General features: G+C 42.6%; 1 protein-coding gene across 1 annotated transcript in view; it reads left to right on the top strand.

Moving 5' to 3' along the window:
* RGS6 (regulator of G protein signaling 6) overlaps positions 1 to 22,662 on the top strand; it is a 302,264-nt gene that overhangs the window by 149,842 nt on the left and 129,760 nt on the right. The window contains exons 3-8 of the mRNA XM_042781016.1: positions 2,748 to 2,854; positions 3,762 to 3,813; positions 9,042 to 9,106; positions 16,916 to 16,992; positions 19,636 to 19,717; positions 20,787 to 20,861. Of these exons, the coding sequence (XP_042636950.1) occupies positions 2,748 to 2,854; positions 3,762 to 3,813; positions 9,042 to 9,106; positions 16,916 to 16,992; positions 19,636 to 19,717; positions 20,787 to 20,861 (458 nt within the window). The remainder of the gene's footprint in view (positions 1 to 2,747; positions 2,855 to 3,761; positions 3,814 to 9,041; positions 9,107 to 16,915; positions 16,993 to 19,635; positions 19,718 to 20,786; positions 20,862 to 22,662) is intronic.

Raw genomic sequence — 22,662 nt, 5'->3', positions numbered from 1 at the left:
TGACCATTAACACATATGATGATATAACCCAGAAACCAACCCAGCTATGGAAGTATCCAAAGTAAATAAGCCTACAAGATTGTAAACAGGGAACCGGAGACATCAATTTACAAATGAGGACAACTACAAACCAAAAAGAGGGAAAACAATGTGTTATTACAGAACTTCTAGATGGTAGGGAAGTCAAGACAACTACAAGATAGAATGGACTGTTTTACACTTGGGAAGAAAACTATAAATTACAGAGTAACCGCAAAGGAAAATGATAAACCTTCGCATCAAAAAAGAGGACTAGCATAAATATTCAACAAATACTAAAACAATAGCAATGATGGAAGTGATAACATAATTCATAAACAAAACAAGCTCAGCATAGAAAATTATATGGAACAAAAAAATAGACACCAGGAGAAAGCACATAACAAAAATGACAGCAACAAATTCATATTTGCCAGTAATTACATATCTGGCAAGGGACTTATCTCCAAGATTTATATCTAAGATTTATCACTAAGATTTTAGAAGAGTGAATGAACAAACTATGATACATACACATAATGGAACACTACATAGCACTAAAGAATAATGTAGAGTCTGAAAACACCACATAATATGGATGAACCTGGAGGACATTATACTGAGTGACATAAGTTAATCACAGAAGGACAATATAATATTAGTTCGTTGTTATGGAGGGTCAAGGAAAGGTTTATATATGGAGGTAAACTTTCTTTGTTGGTTGCCAGGGGTGGAAGGGGAGGAGAGGGAACACAACAACAACAACAACAAAAACGCATTGACCCATGCGACTTTAGTTTTGTGTATTTCACTGCACATAAATTATATTTCAATAAAATGCATTAAAAAAAATGAAGTGAGAGTTTTCACTGCCAGGTGGGTGGCATGCAAGCTACCTTCTTACTAGATTTCACTCTTCCTTTCTTAGGAAAAGGAGTCCTGGTGGTGAAGTGGTTAAAGCACTTGAATGCTAACCTAAAGGTCAGCAGTTCGAACCCACCAGCTGCTCCATGGGAGAATGATAAAGTCTGCTTCCATAAAGATTTACTGTCTTAGAAACCCTAGGGGGCAGTTCTACTCTGCCCTGTAAGATCACTATGAGTTGGAATTGACTCAGCAGCGGGTTTGGTGATTTTGGTACTTGTGGAAGGAGCAGCTGTGGGTAATGAAACTTCTCTTTTTGCTGGAACCATGATTCTTAAAGTGTATAGACTTTAAACAAGCTGTTCATCACAAAGCAAATAAAATAAAACTATTCATTCCAATGCCATCTATTAAACGTGTGTGTCTCTTCCAAAGGAGGATAAACATCAAACCAAGTCCACTCCCATCAAGTCGATTCCAACTCACAGTGACCTTACAGAACAGAGTAGCACTGTGCCATAGGGTTTCCAAGTCTTCACAGAAGCAGACTGCCTCATCTTTCTCCCGTGGAGTAGTAGCTTGTGGGTTTGACCTGCCGACGTTTCAGTTAGCAACCAAATGCTTTAACCATGATACCACCAGGGCTCCTTCCAAAGGAAAATACCAAAAAACCAAACCTACTGCCATTGAGTCAATTGTGACTCATAACAATTCTATGAGAAAGGTAGTTTTTAATAAGCAAAGCACTTGGGTTATATTCAACCTCTTGGAAAATTCGCAAGTAAAACCCAAATAAGTCATTTCAAAAAATTCAGAGCTTATGAAATTAATAATTACTATGATTTCCTGAAGGAGCTCTGGTAGCGTAGTCCCTAAGGCACTTGACTGCTAACCAGAAGGCTGGCAGTTCAAACTCACCAGCCACTCCTTGGAAGGAAGGTTGGGCAATCTACTTCCATAGTGATACTGCCTTGGAAACCCAAGGAGTGGTCGCTATGAGTCGGGTCTGACTCAAGGGCAAATAACAACAACAACATGATTTCCTGAGCATATCAATGATTTCCATGTCCAAAAGTTTGGTTTTTATTAGAAAAAGTACTTTCTGTATTTGTGAAAGATGATTATGTATGGTATAACCATTTCGATTTGTTATTTTTTAAATTATCTCTTGCTCAGAATAAATGTAAATTTTTAACCACCTGTAAGAATATATTTATGACTGGTGCTAAAATAACAAAGCAACAGGTTGATAGTAGCAAAAAATAGAATATTTCTATCAGACTGACCTCTATATGCCACTCCCACTCCACTGCCCTCCCTCAAATTTCCTGAGAAAATGAGATTTGACTCTATGTCAAATAAGAGAGTCCTGATCACTGGTGGGACTGTAATACTAAGGAAATCAACATGAATCCAAAGTGTTTACAAGAGGTGAGGCTGCCATAATTAACTACCATGGTAACCACAGATGAAACTAAAAGCATGAATCAGGGCTTCTAGCGTTTAGTGAGCATTGACTGTATGTCGGACACGCTAAGCACTTTACATGAAATATCTCACTTAATTAAGTACAGGTTTATCTGCACCAAACCTCATGCTCTTAGCCATGAAACTAGACTTTTCCAGAATGTCTCCAGAAAGTTTGAGCAACATCAAATTCTCAGAGCTAGGATCCAGAGGAGTCCCAGACACATGGTGGCCCTTGCCAACCATTGTGCCTCTCCAGTGCAATCACAGACACAGCTATCTGAGGTAATGACAGTTGACCACTGGTTATCTGTCTGCTCTCCCGGGTTATACTTCGGCTAAGTAACTCTGGGTTCCAACAGCTGCCTAATTATTTCTCCTGTCCCCTATCCCTGCAGTTGAAGCAATACACTTGGGGAGCCTTATAGCTGCCCAGGGCTACATCTTTCCAATCTCAGACCACGTTCTCACCATGAAGGATGATGGCACTTTTTATCGTTTCCAGGTAGGCCTGCCCAGCTCCTCCTCCTATAAAATCCTTTCTTCTCACAGTCACCTGATCTTTGATTAAAACTACCTTTTAAAGAAAAGAGCTGAGAGTATGAAAAGGAATCACCCTAACCCCTCCCAAGCACTGGGAAAGTCAAGGAAATGTTGGTCTGGATCATTTGTTGCCTCACTCAAATCACATTAAGAGGGAAGAGGAGAAGGTCCTAGCCTTCCTTGAGAGCTACTATTTATTAAGTACACATATTTCTTCATTTATACTGAGGAACAAACCTCTGGAGGTAACTATCACCCATTTAACAGATAAGAAAACTGAGGTGATCAGGGAATTAATGAGGTACTTAGTAAATGAGGGAGGCAGTCTTAATTTGATTTGGACTTACGTTACCCTGATACCAAAGTCTCCCTTCCTGGTGTGGAGTTTGTATTCACAATGTAATAATTCTTCCCATCTATATTCCACTCCCTCAGCTGGATTTTGTCCTAGAGGAAATTGGGGAAAAGATAAGAAGTTATGTCAAGGCTTAAACCAAAAGATTTGGGGCACAGTCCTTCAGACAGTGTTGAAGACAAAAAGGAACTTGGACCTTGGGTATTCAATAAATTATGCCACCATGACTTCCATAGTTAGATTTTTATTGCTTGGGCTAAGAAATGTTTGCCCTGCAAACAAATTTTCTTATTTTTGCATTTATTTTGCTTACCTTGGATTTCATTTCTCAGCACCTAGAGAAAAACATTGACTGGTCTCAGCTGCATTAAAGAACAGGGGAGTTTTGGTGTGTGGTGTCAGCAAAGAAGAGATGGGGGCAGAGTCTGGCATAGGGAGGGGTCCTCACTGGATGCAGGGAGGTGAGGGCAGGTGCTGTGGGTGCCTCTGAGTGCTGACGTTGTCTCTTTTACAGGCTCCATACTTCTGGCCTTCGAACTGCTGGGAACCTGAAAATACTGACTACGGTGAGAGCTGATGCTGTGGTCCACTCTTAGAGTTACTGCTGGGAGGGCAGAAGGCAAACGTTTGGTGCCTGGGCAATGACAGTGCACGGGGCAGTGGTGGGAGACGCTGCAGTGTCCATTACCCTGCTTAATCCTTTCCCATCTTGTGAATGTGTAATGAACTCCCTGTTCCACGCAATGAAGGAACACAGAGCACACAGAAAGGTGCTGCCCTTGGAAGGAAATAGGGAAGGGAAGAAACATTTCCTTAAAAGTGGCTAGTACGTTCCTTCTGTGGGGCCATGGAGAGCTCACATCCCACACCAGCACTATGAAATAGTAACTGTTGATGACTCCTTCCTGGAACAGGATTTCAGGAAGGGCTAGTTCAAGGGGCCACCTCCTCCTGACTGTATTCTCACAGCCTTTTTAAGACTTATTAAGAACTCATGATGTTTTTAATGGTTGTAAGTTGAGGAGAACGGGAGATAGATCTGGGAGGGGAGGACAGAAGTCACTCTGGACTAGGAAAATAAACCATCAGAGTGGGTGGAGCTGACGTGGGTAAGCAGGAGTTGCCTCTATCCCAGTAGGATCTATTAGACTCTTGCCACATGTTCTCATGCGGAGACTATTTAACCCTTACCATGTACCAATCCTCTGAAGAAGTTCTATTATCCCTATATTTCAGATAAAGAACCTGAGGCCCAGAGAGCCCACACCTTCACACATATTACACTATCTTCTATTTGTCTGAGTGCCCAGTTGACTATATGCCCCCTGAGACAGGGACTGACCCTCCTCATTCATTCTCATATTCCCAGCACATGCCTGAGGCATAGTTGGCACTCAGTAAACATTTGCTGACAGTTCTGGTTTTTCATTGAAGGTGATCAACAACCCCTCACAGAGTGGCAGAATTTGAACTCAGATCTGGGGTCTCCAAAGCCCATGCTCTTTTCATGCTCCTGTGAGAATGTTCATGAAGGCTACTGCAGCAACACAGCCACTTTGCACCAAGTCCTAGCCACTGTCTTAGCTGCTGTGGCAGTCTAGTCCATATCTCTCCTTGGGACTGGCCCTCAGTGTGACCTGCAGTTTTCCCCTAGGTTCTTTGCAGGACTATAGGGGACAGCAGGGCAGATTCGACTGCAGAGTGTGGGAGAGAGGTGTGCAGCTGGGGGAAGGGGCTCAAAAGGGGCTGACTTGTGGATCATACATGTGATGGGGAGGAAGCCGGCAATTGTGAGCAGTCCTGGAGGATGGACGACGAGCAAGTTATTACATAATTGTTGAGTTGATTCTGCAGGGTGTGACCCCATGTGACAGAGTAGAACCACCCCCATAGAGTTTTGTCAGCTGTAGTAATCTTTCTGAGAGCAAATTGCCAGCTGTTTGTCTTTGTCTTACGGAGTCACTAAGTGGGTTTGAACTGACAACCTTTTTCAATTAGCAGCCACAGTTAATCATTGTGCCACTAAAGAAAACACACACACACACACACACACACACACACACGACCCTTGAATCAATTCCAACTCATAGCAAACCTATAGGAAAGAGAACTGCCCCATAGAATTTCCAAGGCTGTAAATCTTTACAGAAGCAGACTGCCACATCTTTCTCCCACAGAGCAACTGGTTGGTTTGAACCAACAATCTTTTAGTTAGCAGCCAAATCCTTTAACCACTACACCACCCCCTTCACTACTTAGTAAGTCCACTTGATAAGGTACTTTGTTACAGTCGTTCGCTTTCCAAGTCTGGAGTCAGCATTGGTACAGAAGGCGAGGCACTAGGGCAGACTCCTCGGCTGTCCAGAGCTTCCCTGTGAGCTTGATTAGCGGGCCCAACAAGGCTTCAGGCCCTGAATACATTTAGCTGCTTGTAAAACAAGTGCTTCTGGGGCTAAAATCCAGCTCCTGAAAAGTCCAACTTGGAATCTGAATAATTACAGCTCAGCTCCATGCAGCAGCCTCATGCCCCTGTGAATGTGAAAACCAGTATTTTTCGAGTCAAGGGAGTGGGCAAGGGGATGATTGACCGAGACAACTGGACAGAAATAAGATGAAAATATTTATTTGAACATCTGTAAAGCTTAGGCCTTTCTGTACTGAGTGCAAAATGGTGTTATTGCTCTCTCTTTCCAAGTTGTCTTCATTCATGATTTTAGTTGTGCAGCATGAACAGAGATAAAAATAACAGTTTCTATCAAGCTACCATTAAAGCAAAATTATTTTGAATTCCTGTGCCTCTTTTTGTGGCAAATCAGATAGATAAATAAGGTGCAGGATGCAAAAGCGCCTGCCAGCATTTCTAAAGCAGTTTCCTCAGGAAAGCAATAAGGATTTACTAACAGAATTCAGGAGGCAGTAGTGGTTCAGTGGGAGAAATCTTGCCTTCTGTGCTGCAGACCTGGGTTTGATTCCTGGCCGGTGTACCTTGGTCACAGCCACCGATCAGTGGAGGCTTGCATGATGCTATAATGCTGAACAGGTTTTGGCAGAGCTTCCAGACTAAGAGTAAGAAGAAAGGCCTGGCAATCTACTTTCAAAATTCAGTCACTGAAAGTCCTGTGGATCACCACAATGCATAGGGTTGCCACAAGCTGAGAGCCAAGTCAATAGAAGCTAACAACAGCAAGAGGGAATTCAGCAGAGTGGGCCCCAGGATGAACTGGCTCTACCAGCTGTGTGATCTTGGCAAATTATTTACACTGTCTGTTCCTCCTATTAAAATCAGAATAAGAATTGTACTTTTTCCTCTATATTGTTGTATAAGGGTTAAATGAGATAACGCATATACTATTCGGTATGTGTGGCACATAGAAAGAATTCAATAAAAACTGTGATGGTGGCTGATATTACTATGCCCTTGTGGCGAACTGGTTAAAGAGCTTGGCTGCCAACAAAATGGTCAGCAGTCTGAACGTACCAGCCGTTCCACAGGAGGGAAGTATGACAATCTGCTTCTCTAAAGATTTATAGCCTTAGAAACCCTGTGGGACAGTTTACCCTATCCTGTAGGGTTGCTATGAGTTGGAATCAACTCAACAGCAGTCAGTTTGGGTGATAATTAATATTATTGCTACTGCAGTGGTGGTTGATAATATTACTACCATGGTGTAATAAGACTCCCTGAGTGGTACAGATGGTCCAGTGCACAATTACTAACCAAAACATTGGCAGTTCAAACCCACTCAGCAGCACCTCAGAAGACAGGTCTAGTGACATGCTTTGGAAACGTCACAGCCTTGAAAACCCAATGGAGTGCAGTTCTACTCTGACATAAAAGGGAGTCAGAATCAACTTGACAGCAACAGGTATGGTTACTGGTTTAGTGGTGGTGGCTGATATTAGTACCACTTTGGTGGTAGTTGGTATTATTATACTACAGGAGAGGTTTACTGTCCTGCTCATTACCTAGCACTAGGGTGACCGTATGAGGAGGCTAAGATGTGGCGTTGGCCCTTTAAGAGTAGCTCAGGCTCCCAGGGAACCAAGACTATTATGTATCAAGCAACTGAAAGACAGCCAGTGTAAAATGGGCACCTGCTAAGCCATTTAGCACAGAAAGGTGTCAGGAAGGGTCCCTCTAACCAGGAAGGATGTGAAACTGAACCTAAGAATTCAGAATAGGTATGATTTTGATTGATGAAGAGCTAGAAACTAGTTAATTCAACAAACATTTACTAATCTCCTACTCTGTACCAATTGCTTTATCACAGACGTGACATTTGAGGCAAGTTATAGTCTTGCCCTCAAAGATTCTAGGCTGGGGGACGCGGCCTAATGGGGGAAGAAGGGCATGGTGATGAACGGGTCTGATCTGAGTATTCAAAGGTTTTACTTTGATGAAGAATGACTGGGAAGGTTGGACAGGTTGGGAGGGGAAGGTTTATAAAAAGGCCTTAGTAATCAAGGACAGAAGTTTAGAATGGGTCCCATAGTCCCCGGCAGTGGGGAGTGACCTGACAAGTTTTCCTCATTTGTAACATGTGAGTAACAGAAGCCACCAGAATGGGTTTTGAGGATTAAGTAAGTGAACATAAGGGAAGTCTTTAGAATAGTACCTGGAGTTCAATGAGCTCTAGATAAATAAATGGGAGCTCTGGTAGCATAGTGCCTAAGTCACTTGACTGCTAACCAGAAGGCTGGCAGTTCAAACCCACCAGCCACTCCTCAGAAGGAAAGTTGGGCAATCTATTTCCATACTGATACTGCCTCAGAAACCCGAGGAGGGGTGGCTATGAGTCAGGTGCAACTCGACAGCACATAACTACAACAACAAAACTATTACGATGATTTTTCAACACGCAAAACAACTTGACACATAAGAAGTACTCATTAAAGTTTTCAGTGAGTGAAAAGAAGGAGGTAGGGTGATAAAGACCATGCTTGAAGAAGAACGCCCTGAGAACTAAGGACCAAGAACCCTTCTTTAGCCTGGGCTGAGATACCTAAGATGTTTTCCCTTCTCACTGTTCATTCACCCTACCTGTGGTGAACTGGGGCCTGGTTCTAAGTACAGGGATAGAATGCTGAGTGGAGCATAACCTCTGTCCTTAAGGAACCCTCAGCCTAGAGCAGGGAACAGTCTTGTAAACTCATGATTACCCTTGCAATGGAATTAGGTTCATGGTTGAAGTGTGTATGGATGTATCTAGAACACCACACTGCATCTTGAAAGACTAGTAGGAGATAGACCGATAGAGGAAAAGGATACAGAAAAAGGAAAAGTCATTTCAGGCAGAGGACATACACCCATAGGAATGGAACAGAAAGGGCATGCCTGAGATAAGGGAGATGAGGTTAATGCAATAAGCAGAGACGGGATCAAAAAGAACCATAGTTGCCACTCAAGGAACTTGGTCTTTCTTCTAAGGTCTGAGGATTCAATGTAAGACTTTTAGGCAGGAGGGTAACGTGGTCAGGTAATGTAAAAGATGACTCCAAGTGAAGGATGTTTTGGGCGAAGCAGGGCAAGGGGGTAGAACTGTCAGGATTGAAAGATGGGGTCCTCATCCGAGCCTGCCCTGCAGAAAGATTTCTAGAGGCCAGGTGTCATGGTTTCCATATGAAAACATAATTTTCATAGCACAGTGCTGGGCACAAAGTAGGTGCTGGCTGGTTGGCTGGCTGGGTCGATGGATGAATGGGTGGGTGGGTGTGTAGGTAGGTGAATGAATGGATTTATGATTCCTCTACACTGCTGCTTTTATACATGTTGTCATTTCTCTTCTTCCCTCAGCCATCTATCTCTGTAAGAGAACAATGCAGAATAAAGCAAGGCTGGAATTGGCAGATTATGAAGCAGTAAGTATGATTATTTTCCAGGCTAGGTGTGGAAGGGGTGAAAACATTATCTGTAGCTCTGTTTAGGCTTGTATTTTTCCTTTCTCTTCCCCTCCAAACTCTTTCGGACATTGGAAGGGATGTCTTTTCTGCTTCCCTTCCTTTGTTTTCAGCTCCTCTTTCCAGTGCAATAAATTTTCATCTTTATACAAAGAATTCTCAAATTCAATAATAAGAAGACAACTCAGTTTAAAAATGGGCAAATGAACACTTCACCAAAGAAGACGTTAAGGATAGGAAATAAGCATGAAACAATGTTCAACATTAGCCATTAGGGAAATGCAGATTAAAGCCATGAAGAGGTACTACTACACACCTATTAAACCAAAAAACCAAACTCACTGCTGTCAAGTCGATTTCAACTCATAGCGACCCTTCCTTGGGTTTCCGAGGCAATATCACTACAGAAGTAGATTGCCCATCCTTCCTTCCAATGAGTGGCTGGTGGGTTTGAACTGTCAACCTTCTGGTTAGCAGTCAAATGCCTTAGGCACTATGCCACCAGAGCTCTTACACACCTATTAGAATGGCCAAAATAAAACATACTGATAATACTAAGTGCCGATAAGGATGTGGAACAACTGAAGCACTTATATATTGCTGGTGAGAATGCAAAATGGTGTGTTGTTTTTGTTAGGTGCCGTCAAGTGGGTACGACTCATAGTAACCCCATGAACAATAGAACAAAACACTGCCCGGTCCTGTGCCAGCCTCACGATCCTTGCCACACCTGAGCCCATCATTTCAGCCACCATGTCAATCCATCTTGTTGAGGGCCTTGGCCTTTTTCATTGACCCTCCATTTTACCAATCATGATATCCTTCTCCAAGGAATGGTCCCTTCTAACATGACCAAAGTATGTGAGATGAAGTCTGCCCATTCTCGCTCCCAAGGAGCATTCTGGCTGGACTTTTTCCAGGACAGATTTGTTCATTCTTTTGGCAGTCCATGGTACTTTCAGCATTCTTTGGCAACACCACAACTCAAAAGCATCAACTCTTCTTCAGTCTTCCTTATTCGTTGTCCAGCTTTCACATGCATATGAGGTGATTGAAAATACCATGGCTTGCATCAGGCACACCTTAGTCTTCAAGGAGACATCCTCGCTCTTCAGCACTTTAAAGAGGTCTTTTGCAGCAGTTTGCCCAGTGCAATACGTTGTCTGATTTCTTTACTGCTGCTTCCTTTGGTGTTGATTGTGGAACCAAGTAATATGAAATCTCTAACAACTTCAATCTTTTCTCCATTTATTTTGTGATGCTGCTTATTGGTCCAGTTGTGAGGATTTTTGTTTTCTTTATGTTGAGATGTAATCCGTACTGCAGACTGCAGTCTTTAATCTTTATCAGTAACTGCTTCTAGTCATCCTCACTTTCAGCAAGCAAAGTTGTGTCATCTGTGTATCCCAAGTTGTTAATGAGTCTTCCTTCAATCCTGATGCCATGGTCTTCTTCATATAGTCCAGCTTTCAGATAGTTTGCTCAGCATACAGATTGAATAAGTATGGTGAAAGGATACAACTCTGAAGCACTCCCTTCTTGATTTTAACCATGTAGTATCCCCTTGCTCTGTTCAAATGACAGCTTCCTGGTCTATGTACAAGTCCCTGATGAGCACAATCAAGTGTTCTGGAATTCCCATTCCTCTCGATGTTATCCATAATTTGTTATGCTCCACAGAGTCTAATGTTTTTGCATAGTTAATAAAACACAAGTAAACATCTTTCTGGTAATCTTTGTTTTCAGCCAAGATCCATCTGACATCAGCAATGATATCCCTCATTCCACAGCCTCTTCTGAATCCAGCTTGCATTTCTGGAAGTTGTCTGTCAATATACTTCTGCAATTGTTTTTGAATTATTTTCAGCAAGAATTTATTTGACTTTGATATTAATGATATTGTTTGATAATTTTTATATTCTGTGTGATCACCTTTCTTTGGAATGGATACAAACATGGATCTTTTCCAGTCAGTTGGCCAGGCAGCTATCTTCCAAATTTCTTGGCATAAACAAGTGAGTGCCTCCAGTGCAGCATCCATTTGTTGAAACATCTCAATGGTATTCCGTCAATTCCTAGAGCCTTGTTCTTCATCAATTCCTTCAGTGCAGCTTTGACTTCTTCCTTCAATACCATCAGTTCTTGATCATATGCCACCTCCTGAAATGGATGACCATCGAGCAATTCCTTTTGGTACAGTGATTCTGTATATTTCTTCCACCTTCTTTTCATGTTTCCTGCATCATTCAATAATTTTTCCATAGAATCTTTCAATATTTCAACTCGAGGCTCAAATTTTTTCTTCAGCTTCAGCTTGGGAAATATGGAGCATTTTCTTCCCTTTTAGTTTTCTAACTCCACATCTTTGCACATTTCATTATAATAATTGACTTTGTGTTCTCCAGCTGCTCTTTGCAATCTTCTGTTCAGCTCTCTTATCTTGTCATTTCTTCTATTTGCTTTAGCTAGTCTCCATTCAAGGACAATTTTCTGAGTCTCTTCTGACATCCATGTTGGTCTTTTCTTCCTTTCCTGTCTTTCTAATGACCTCTTGCTTTCTTCATGGATGATGTTCTTGATGTCATCCCACAATTTCAATTGGCAAAATGGTATAGCCATTCTGAAAAATGGTTTGGCAGTTTCTTACAATGCTAAACATACACTCACCATTCAACCCAGCAATCCTACTTCTAGTTACATATTCTAGAGAAACCAGAGCTTGTATTCACACACAAAAAACCTACACTAATGTTCACAGAAACTTAGCTTGTGATGGCCAAAGCTAGAAACAACACAAATGCCCTTCAACAGGTAAATCGTTAAACTCAGGTACATCTGTACAATAGAATACTGCTGTTGTTGTTGTTGTTGTTATGTGCCATCAAGTTGGACCTGACTCATAGCAACCTCTCCTTGGGTTTCCAAGGCGGTAACACTACAGAAGTAGATTGCCCAACCTTCGTTCTGAGGAGTGGCTGGTGGGTTTGAACCACTAGCCTTCTGGTTAGCAGTCAAGTTCCTTAGGCTACTAGTCAGCAGTAAAAAGGAACAGACTATCGATACATGCAACAACTTGGTTGACTCTCAGAGACATTAAGCTGTGTGAAAGAGGCCAGTCTCAAAAGGTTATAAACTGTATAATTTCACATATTTGACATTCCTGAAAAGACAAAACTATCATGATAGAAAGCAGATGAGTGGTTGCCAGTGATTGTGGGTGGGGAAAGCATGTGACTATAAAGAGATAGCATAAGGGAATTTGGGGGGAATTATGGAAGATTCTGTATTCTGATTGTTGAGGTGGTTATACAAATCCATACATGTGCTAAAATGCATAGAAGTGGACACCAAAAAAAAGTCAAATATACTTTGTGATAATTTTAAAATAAAAATTAATAATTGCATCTTTGTACCCACTCACAGGGGAGTCCTGGTAGCATAGTGCCTAAAGCACTTGACTGCTAACCAGAAGACTGGCAGTTCAAACCCACCAGCCACTCCTCGGAAGAAAGATGGGGCAATCTACTTCCATAGTGATACTGCCTCGGAAACCCAAGGAGGGGTCGCTATGAGTCGGGTCCAACTTGACGGCACATAACAACAATAACAACAACCCCCTCACAGATCCCAGCAGCAGGTGGTGGAATCTGATGTATCTTAGTTATCTAGTGCTGCTTTAGCAGAAATACCACAAGTGGGTGGCTTTAAAGAACAGAGGTTTATTTTCTCATGGTTCTGGAGGCTAAAAGTCCAAAGCAGGGTCTTGTCCATATCGGTTCTTTCATTGTCAGTGCCCTGGGTGTTCCTTGGTTCCTTGGCCTTCTCCACCTTATAGATGGCTCTTACGTGTCATCTGTGTGTTTGTGTCTCTGTGTCTAATCTGTTTTCTTTATAACTCAGAAGTGATGAGATTTAGAACCCACCCTACGCAATTATGATCAAATTAATGTAACAAAGAAAACCCTATTTGTAAACAGGATTGCATCCATAGGTGAGGGGTAAGGATTCCAACACATATTCCAGGGGTATACAATTTAATCCACAATGTAAAGTCAGGATTTAATCCAGGATATAAACTGTATGAGGCACATAATTTCCCAGCTTTCTTACCCTCTTCCTTGTGTTAGATTGGGTTCTCTAGAGAAACACAAAAACCAGCAAAGTGTATATATATATATTTAGAGAGAGAGAGAGAGAGAAATTTATCTTAGGAAAATGGCTCACAAGCATATAGAAGCCGACAAGTCCAAGCCGAAAAGTCCAAGTCTCTGGAGGAGATGGGGCTTGCGGCCGCCTTGGCTTCTGCAAGCACAGGGGAGCCAAGAGATTCAAGCTGGCATGCAGTACACTGGTTGTTGACTCCAACAAAAGACGAATCTGAGATCTCCAGGCCGAGCAGTGGGCCGCTCACTCAAGGAAGTCTGTAGTTCGCACACCAGGGTTCCAACCCCTCAAGGAATGCGGCTCTTCCCAGGATGTCCCTGGATATCTTGGAAGCAGGCCACACCCCTAGGGAAACTCCCCTTGGGCAGACTGGCCACTCAGAACACAGTCATCTGATCCCATCATGGGAACAGCCACACAGAACTGGGGTCCAGCCAAGTTGACACATAGCTCCAACTATCACATTCACCTTCCTTCACAAAAGGTGATTCCTTGCAAATATTAGTGGCCCCACATGCATATCTATTCCCATTTACCAGATGCAGAAACCAAGGCTATAAAACTCAGAGAGAATTTAAAATATATTTGTAACTTTTAGTTGCAGAATCTTTCCCCCCAAAAAAACTATATATGGGTCACAGGGAATTACAGAAAGTGGCTAAATTTACTTGGGCCTACCTCTGCCCTCTCCTCACACACCTCCAGTGAAGGTGCTGCTGAGTTGAAATGACAGAGGGCCTGGCAGCTACAGGAAGAGAGGCAATGTTCAAGGCAGTAAAGAATCTTTCCTTGGATTTGCTGTTGGTTAGTTGTCATCAAAGGAGCCCTGGTGGTGCAGTGGTTAAGTGCTCGGTTGCTAGCTGAAAGGTCTGAGGTTTGAACCCCCAGCCACTTAATGGGAGAAAGATGTGGCAGATTTCTTCTGAAAAGATTATAGCCTTGGAAACCCAATGGGGCAGCTCTACTCTGTCCTATAGTGTCTCTGAGCTTTAATCGACTCATTGTCAATGGATTTAGTCATCATCAAGTCGGCTCAGACTCATAATGACCTTATGTATAACAGAATGAAATGTTGCCTAGTCTTCATGGTCTGTGGTATATTTGAGTGCAGTATTGTGACTGGTGTGTCAATATATCTCGTTGAGGTTTGTAAACAATGTAACATTAAGGTGTTCTTTTAGGTTATAGTTCTGCATTAAATTATTAGAAACTAAAAATAATTCTGTTCTCAAAATACAATCATTTGCTTAATTAAAAATTCTTTCTTCTTATTCTTTTTGTGGGGAAAAAAAAAAAACTCAAACAGCAAAGAAAGGAAAAAAATAACCTACAATCCTTCCTCCACAGAGAAAATCACTATTTTTTTTCTATACATACTTTTTTTTTTCAACAAAGAAATGCCATTGTACCATAAACCTTATGTATAAGCTGCTTCTTTTCCCAGTCATATACTGTAGGGCATTATGATCAGCAGAGAATGTAGTGAAGTTGTCAAAACTTTCATTTTACTTGGATCCACAATGAACATCCATGGAAGCAGCAGTCATGAAATCAAACAATGTATTGTATTGAGCAAATCTGCTGCAAAAGACCTCTTTAAAGTGTTGAATAGCAAAGAGGTCACTCTGTGAACCAAGGTGAGCCTGACCCAAGCCATGGCATTTTCAATCGCCTCATATGCATGTGAAATCTGGACAATGAATAAGGAACACTGAAGAAAAATTAATGCCTTTGAATTATGGTGTTGGCAAAGAATATTGGGTGGACTTCCAGAAGAACAAACAACTCTGCCTTGGAAATACAGTCAGAATGCTCCATAGCAGCAAGGATGGCGAGACTTTGTCTCACATACTTTGTACACATTACCAAGAGGGACAAGTCCCAAAGAAGGACATCATGCTTGGTAAAGTGGAGGGTTAGGGAAAGGGAGACAGATCCTCAATGAGCTTGATGGACACAGGGGCTACAATAACAGGCTCAAACCTGGCAATGACTGTGAGGATGGTGCAGGACTAGACAGTGTTTTGTTTGTTGTACATAGGACTGCTGTGAGTCAGAACTGACTCGACAGCACCTAACAACAACAACAGTGTAGGCATCTTGGGAAACTTTCCATGTCAATAATAAAAATCTACATTATCATGTTTAATGGCTGCCTAACATTCCATGGTATGACTGTATCATGATTTATGATACTGCCTCAGAAACCCAAAGAGGGGTCCCTATGAGTGGGGTCCGACTCAACAGCAGTGCATTTGGTTTTTGGTCTTTGGTACTCCCCAGTTAATTGACACTTGGACATTTCCAGTTTGTTTCCTATGAACAGTGAGAGGAATCAAAGGGACAGTTTTTGAGAGGTCCTTGTACACCAAGCCTTAATAATAATTGAGTTCACATGTGGTGCTCTTCTACGGAAGCTGCTTTTGTATTATACTCAAACTCACTGCTGTCACGTCAGTTCTGATTCATAGTGACCTCCTAGGGTTTCCAAGGTGGTATCACTATGGAAGTAGATTGCCCAACCTTCCTTCCAAGGAATGGCTGGTGGGTTTGATCCGCTAGCCTTCTGGTTAGCAGTCAAATGCATTAGGCACTACACCACCAGAGCTCCTGCTTTGATATTAATAATCCACTAATGAGGGCAATCAATTAGGTGTTGGCATGAGCTCTGTGAAAATACATAGCAGATTGTGGACTCTGGCTTTGCATTCCATCAGAATTAGGTGGATCATTAGAGGAACTGTCAAAATACCCTCCTCATAATCCCACTGTTCCATTAGGTAAGTCTACAGACTTTAAGAAATTATTTCCCTCTTCTGGTGGCATAGTGCCTAAGGCAGTTGACTGTTAACCAGAGGGCTAGAGGTTCAAACCCACCAGCCACTCCTTGGAAGGAAGATTGGGCAATCTACTTCCGTAGTGATACCGCCTCAGAAACCCAAGGAGGGGTCGCTGTGAGTCAGATCCGCCTCAACAGCAGTGAGTTTCGTTTTTGGTTTTTCTCTTCTAAAGCCAGCTGTAGGCATGTTTTGTTTCTCTCTCTTTTGGGGTTTCCTTTCATGGACATCACAAATATAGACAGTCCCTTTTTTCCCATTTTGAATTCTGACTTTCTGAAGGCACTTAAAGATAGTCTTCTTGGTCCTCCTTCCTGAGACCTTCCGAGGTTCCAGGTGGAAGATGAGTCCCGAGAAATCCTTCCCTGGGTTTGATTTCTGAGATGCCCAACAAAGATCCCCTCACCCCTTCCCCAGACCCTGCATGAAATAGTCACAAGCCATTCTCCCTATTTTCAGTAGTCTTTATAACAAGCTTTGTGTGAGCTGTGTTCCTGTAAAAACAAGCCAGAACACAAGAATCAGGTGGGTCACGGAGATTTCCGATTTAATAGGTATATTAATGGATATTAATAGCTTATCTCTGTACAGTAGGGTATGGTGCAAAGTCAAATTGAGTTTGTGGCCAGTGGATTTGAAGTGGGCCACTTCTGTTGTGTTGGGGAGTGGCGGTTTACCAAAATAGATGGCTGCCTTATAATAGTCATTATTGTCAGTGTGCTATCTTATGATAATTAATGCCTTCTTGTTGATTTTCATTTCTCATTAGGAAAATTTAGCAAGACTCCAGCGGGCCTTTGCAAGGAAGTGGGAATTCATCTTTATGCAAGCAGAAGCACAAGTGAAGTAGGTGAACTTAATAGAGACCTTTGCAGAGAGAAAAAGACTCTCTGGAATTTGAAGATGGGGTGCAAAGTGAGCTTGCCAAAATGGGGTTCCCCTCCTTGATCCGTCAGCTGTCATTTGTCACTCCAATCTCTCATAGGAACAACAGGGTAGAAATGGAGATCAAGATGGATGTTGTCTTTGTAACTATTTCCACTCTAAAACAGTTTCAAAATTGTGGGCTTCAGTGGGCAATGGGGATTCTCCCAAATGCAGGACTTCACCTACAAGAAGTTGTACCTGTTTCCAAAAAGATTTTCAATTACTCTTCTGGGCTCAGAAGCTGACAAACATCAGACCACTTCACCTGTTGGTCTGGGGATTTCTTCTCCATAGCAAAACATGTTGGAGTTTGAGGGAGGCCAACAAATAATGTTTTTATCCCCAGGGCAGGGGTTTAGAGCCAATTATAAAATGAGACACAGAAGTTCGATGGAGTTCACAGTATCAGCTTATTACTGATAATAATGCTGTAGGACATGACTTTGTATCTGTGGCCATAGATCTTGACCTGGAATTGAGCTTGTCCATTGTGGGCAGAGCTGGATCTGTGCAGTCTTCCCCCACCAACCAGGGCAGAGTGAACCCTGTGTTTCTACAGCAAAAGGACAGGCATTCTGAGGACAGGCTGGTCCAGACTGGGGCCCAGAAGGGACTGACCTGAGCTTCCTCCACATATTCTTTCAAATCTACCAATAAATTAAGCCACTCTTTTTCTCCTAGAGGAGAGTAGATGGAAAAGGGAGAAAAATTGCAAGTGTTCTTCACCTATTTTATGTTTCCCTCCCAGGGAGTATAGTAGAAATTCCTTTCTCTCTAAGGCAATAGGAGGAATGGGGAATAAATGCACCCCCTTACACACCCCAAACAACATGGTTGTCAACCACATCCTTTTAAATCTGGAAATGGAACTGCTTGGGGCAGTTTCTCCTTTGTCCTTCCCAGCAATGGTCTCTGCCTTACCCAGAAATGTTAACAAGAGAAGGAGGACAGAGGATGGGCTGGGAGCTGGGCAAATGTAACTACCTTTTGCCTGGGACACCACTTGCATTTTTGCAAACCCTTGCCCCCACTGCACAGGCCTCCAGAAGACCTGTCATACTCTGTGGGCAATATTACAGCCCATAGCAAAGGCTGGGTCTCAAGTTGTGTGGGTGAAGATTGATCATAAGTATGGATCCTAGTTGGAAATGACCCAAGAGACCATCTGGTCCAGTGGTTCGCATGGTGTCATTGCTCTCACCTTCCTCTGCACATCTCTGTCGTTGCCCTGTCCACCTGCCGACCATGGGTGATCCCAGCAGCCCTGAGGGAAATGGGCACCAGAAACTGGGTGCTGAGTTTTGGCAGGAGGAGCCCTGGTGGGGAGGAGTCTAGGATTTGCTGAATTGTGCCTACGTACCCAGAAGCCACTGGGAAGCAAAGAGGAGTATTAATTTATATTTTCAGAATCAAACAGCATCACACGTTATAAAAGGAATGGGAATTGTCACTTTCTGCATTATGGTATTTCTCCATTAACTTTTTTAATGAACTCTGTGATTACATTAAAATTGTGGATCTTTTAAGTACACATTAATTATCACAAAAAAAATCACAGAGTGATTATGGGTTTATTTCAGTCCAGTACACTAAAGTGCTCCCAAGAGAGCTGAGAACCAGAAGTTACATGGGAATTAATCCAAGTTCCTTTTGACATAGAGAGCTGATATGAAATAATATATACTTTCTTAAAAGCCTCTTCTCTATGCTGCTGATCCAACCAGTACAAGCTGCCTTTGTCACCTGTGGTTTCCGTCTTGCAATCTGTGCCTCCCCCAGCTGAGGCCGGGGAAATGTTCCTCCTGGATCTTGTCACACACAAAGGCCATTACTTTACTTTTAGAGAGCCAGGTGGCTTAAGTGATTTTTGATACACATAATTCTAGCATTTTGAGGACATTTCTACTGACTCAGAATCTCAAACAGACTTTCAAATTTGAGAATGAAACATTGGCAAGCCCATGGTTATATTCCTTCCTGTAACCCAACAATACCCATTTTGATGGGTGGCTTTGTCAATGGGTACTTTGGTTCTTAATACTCCAAATCTTAATCTTAATAATTCAAATATACAATTGCATTCTTACTCTCCCCTTTAGCCACCCATATTCATTACATATATGTGGTAATTTGTAAATCTAGCCTAAAACAAGGTCTCTTACCCATGTGTGGACTTTCTGAGGTTTCCTGGAAGGAATTGTCCATCCATATTTCCCAGCTCTGCAGGGAACAGGAAGTCCATTAGTGGTAAAAATTATTTGCTTTTGGCTACTAACTGAAAGGTTGACAGTTCAAACCCCACCAGCAGCACCATGGAAGAAAAGCCTGGTGACCTGCTTCCATTAAGATTACAGCAAAGAAAACTCTATGGAGTTCAGTTCCACTTGTAACACATGGGGTCACCATGAGTTGGAATTGACCTGACAGCAGTGGATTTTTTGCAGAGAGCAGGGGCGGTACAGGTACCACCTGCCTTGTGTGCCCTAAGTTCCTAAAATGGGGTAAGGATCAGAGGAAACATAGAATGCAAAAACCTCTCTTTTCCTTTCTTTACACTTTCAGGATTGACCGGAAAAAGGACAAGACAGAAAGGAAAATTTTGGATAGTCAAGAGCGAGCCTTTTGGGATGTCCACAGGCCAGTGGTGAGAACGTTTTATCCAGGTCTCTGGGTTTTTGGGTTTTTTTTTGTTTTTTTTTTTTTCCCATTTTCTCAATTCCTTCCTTTGAAGGAAAACACTGTCTTTAGCCACCAGGTGTCTCATTCTTAAGAAATCCACGGAACTCTGTGAAACTGGCTTTGCTGTTCGTTCATAAAATCTCAGTAGATTTTCTGCAGTGTGTGTCTGTTCGACCTTTTGTAAAGATCCATCCATAGCAACAAAGGAGTGGAAATGGGGGGTGGAGAGAGGCATGGAAATTCCACCAGGAGACTTTTGGGCCCCCCAAATTTGCTTTCCCAAAAGAAACAGTTTTTACTTCCACTGCCGTTCCATGCTAAATTTTAAATTATTCTCTTCCAAACATTCCTAATTTTAGATTATGAAAATAAATCCTACATCTCTCTCATGAAATAATACTAAAAATGAATAAACTATTTCAGCCTTCCTAAACACTGATGAAGAGTCACTGGGTGGTACAAACAGCTAACTTGCTCAGCTGTTAACCAAAAGGCTGACCTTTCCAATCCACCCAGAGATGACTAGGAAGAAAGGCCTGGCTATCTTCTTCCCAAACATCAGCCCCATGGAGCATAGTTCTCTTCTCACACATCTGGAGTCTCTATGAGTTGGAATTGACTTGATAGCAACTGGTGATTAAACAGAGATGAAAAACAAGAACAAATAGCTTCAAATCTTGGTATCAAAGTCTTTTTAGGCAGTTACATATATGAAATAACAAAGGCTGTGGCTGAATCAATCTTGGCACTTTGAATAATAAGTTTACATTCAAAAACTATACTTTATACCCACCACACATCTTCGTTAGATATTATTGAAGAAGTTTTTCTACTTTGTATGAGACCACTGTGGTGAAGCACATACTGGAACTGACATATCTTTTTTTAAAAAAAAATTTTATAAACCTCGAGAAAATCATGCATCATTTGTAATGGGAAAGATAAAGATTGGTGCTGATAGTCCCATGTGGGCTAAAGTGGAAGGGTGGTTTTCACTGAGTAATGTATATGATGATTTTTTTTTTTTTTCTCAGCCAGGTTGTGTGAACACAACAGAAATGGATATCAGAAAATGTCGACGTCTGAAGAATCCACAAAAGGTTAAAAAGGTGTGCTAGTTTAGCTAAATTCAAAATGCTTGATGTGAATAGCACTTCCATTTCTGGTACTGTTCAAACAATAATTTACTGTTTGTCATTCTGTCACACTTCATCTTTGAATCCTTTCACTCACTCCCTCTACAACATTTGTGTCCAAGCATTTGTCTGAGTGCTTGTGGTCGTGATAATTGGCAGGGTGGAAAGACAAGTGAGGAGAGAATTCAAGTATAGGGAATGTGTGTTGGGTGAGATCAAGAAGCAGGAAAGTGATGGGAAGTGAATAGGCGGGAGAGGGCTGGAGAACGCCCAGGTGTAGGTGAAAGGAGGCAGGGGGGTCAGGAGGCAGCACTGGTGTTGTGAGTTAGGAGGTAGAGAGAGAAGTGATCAGGCCCTGTCTAAGGAGAGAGGTGGGAGAGTGAAGACCAACAAGGAGTAGGCAATGACAGTCCCCAACAACAACAACCTTTTATATACCCCTGCAGAAATCTACGGTTCAGACGCCATGCTGCTCCACCAGGTTGCAGTGGAGTGACTGAGAGGCACTCGTTGACTTGTTCAGGGTGATATAAAGTGGTGAAAACAGAGGATCCAGTCCTTAAAGCTGTGGACCTGGCTGAACCCAGGCCTTCTGTGGCTTCTGTGGAATGGGATGGATTGCTGTCACTGTGTCCAGTTATTGACATGATGCTGGGATAGCTGCAAATTTGGCAACCCAGAGGGATTTTTAGCGAGGTTTTCTGTCAGGAAAGGGCACAAGTCAGGGGATGCAGGCTATGATGTCACTTCCTTGGCAATGGAGACAAATATGTACTGAGTGGCTGATATGTGCTCGGCTTGCTGCTGGGGTACACCAGCACGTCCTCATGGAGCCCACAGTCAGACAGGGATGAAGTAAGTGCACAGACAACAGCATCGTGAGTGCCATGTTGGGGGAAGTACAGGAGATACAGGGGCGCCCAGGAGGGGCAGCCCTGGGGCTTTACCAGGCTTCAGGGCCTTCACAAAGCCTTCCTAAAGCAGGGTCAAGTATGCTAAGGCCTGAAGGACAAATACATTTGGCTCTAGGGAGGTGGCAGGAGGGAAAGAAATTAAAGGAACAAGAAGGGGGAGATCCTGCAGATGAAAATAAGCTTGTTACTCTGAACCAAATGCCAGTCTTTTAGCATGGCTAGATCATCCGGGGACAGGGTGGGGCGGTGGCAGATTCTCTCTTTCCATGTAAATGAGACTCAGGCATGATTCCCAGCCAGTGCACACCGCATGCAGCCACCACCCCACTGTCAGTGGGGACTTGTATGTTGCTGATACAAAGCAGATATTGCAGTAAAGCTTCCAGAGTAAAACTAGGAAGAAAAGCCTGGTGACCTACTTCTGTAAATTGGCCAATGAGAACCTTGGATCCTAACAGTCTGATCTCGTGGTGCATGGGGTTGCCATGAGCTGGGGGCTGACTCCGTGGAAGCTAACACCAACAGTTCATCCAAAATCATCATTTTGCCCAACTGTGAGTGACCCCGTGAGCATTTGTGTTTCATTGTACTGGAAAGGGCAGGGGCCATGCATATCCATGGATGCCACACTCAGACTGCCCCATGCTCCATACGTACCACCCTCTCCATGCCAAGACTTCAATGCGGGAGGGCATGGTTACCTACATAATGGTCATCTTAAAAGGTTAGAGATATGTCTCTAAACAGCCCAATTTCTTATAATGGCCCGTTATGGATCTCTCTTTCTGTCTCTGTATGTGTGCATCTCTCTGTTTCTATCTCTGTCTCTCTCTCTCATTCATATGTATATATGTATATAT

The sequence above is a fragment of the Orycteropus afer genome, unplaced genomic scaffold, assembly GCF_000298275.1.
Source record: "Orycteropus afer afer isolate SDZICR_OR568_19922 unplaced genomic scaffold, OryAfe1.0 scaffold00079, whole genome shotgun sequence".
NCBI lineage: Eukaryota > Metazoa > Chordata > Mammalia > Tubulidentata > Orycteropodidae > Orycteropus > Orycteropus afer.
The sequence above is the reverse complement of the archived record's forward strand: the minus strand, read 5'-3'. Positions and strand labels throughout refer to the sequence as shown.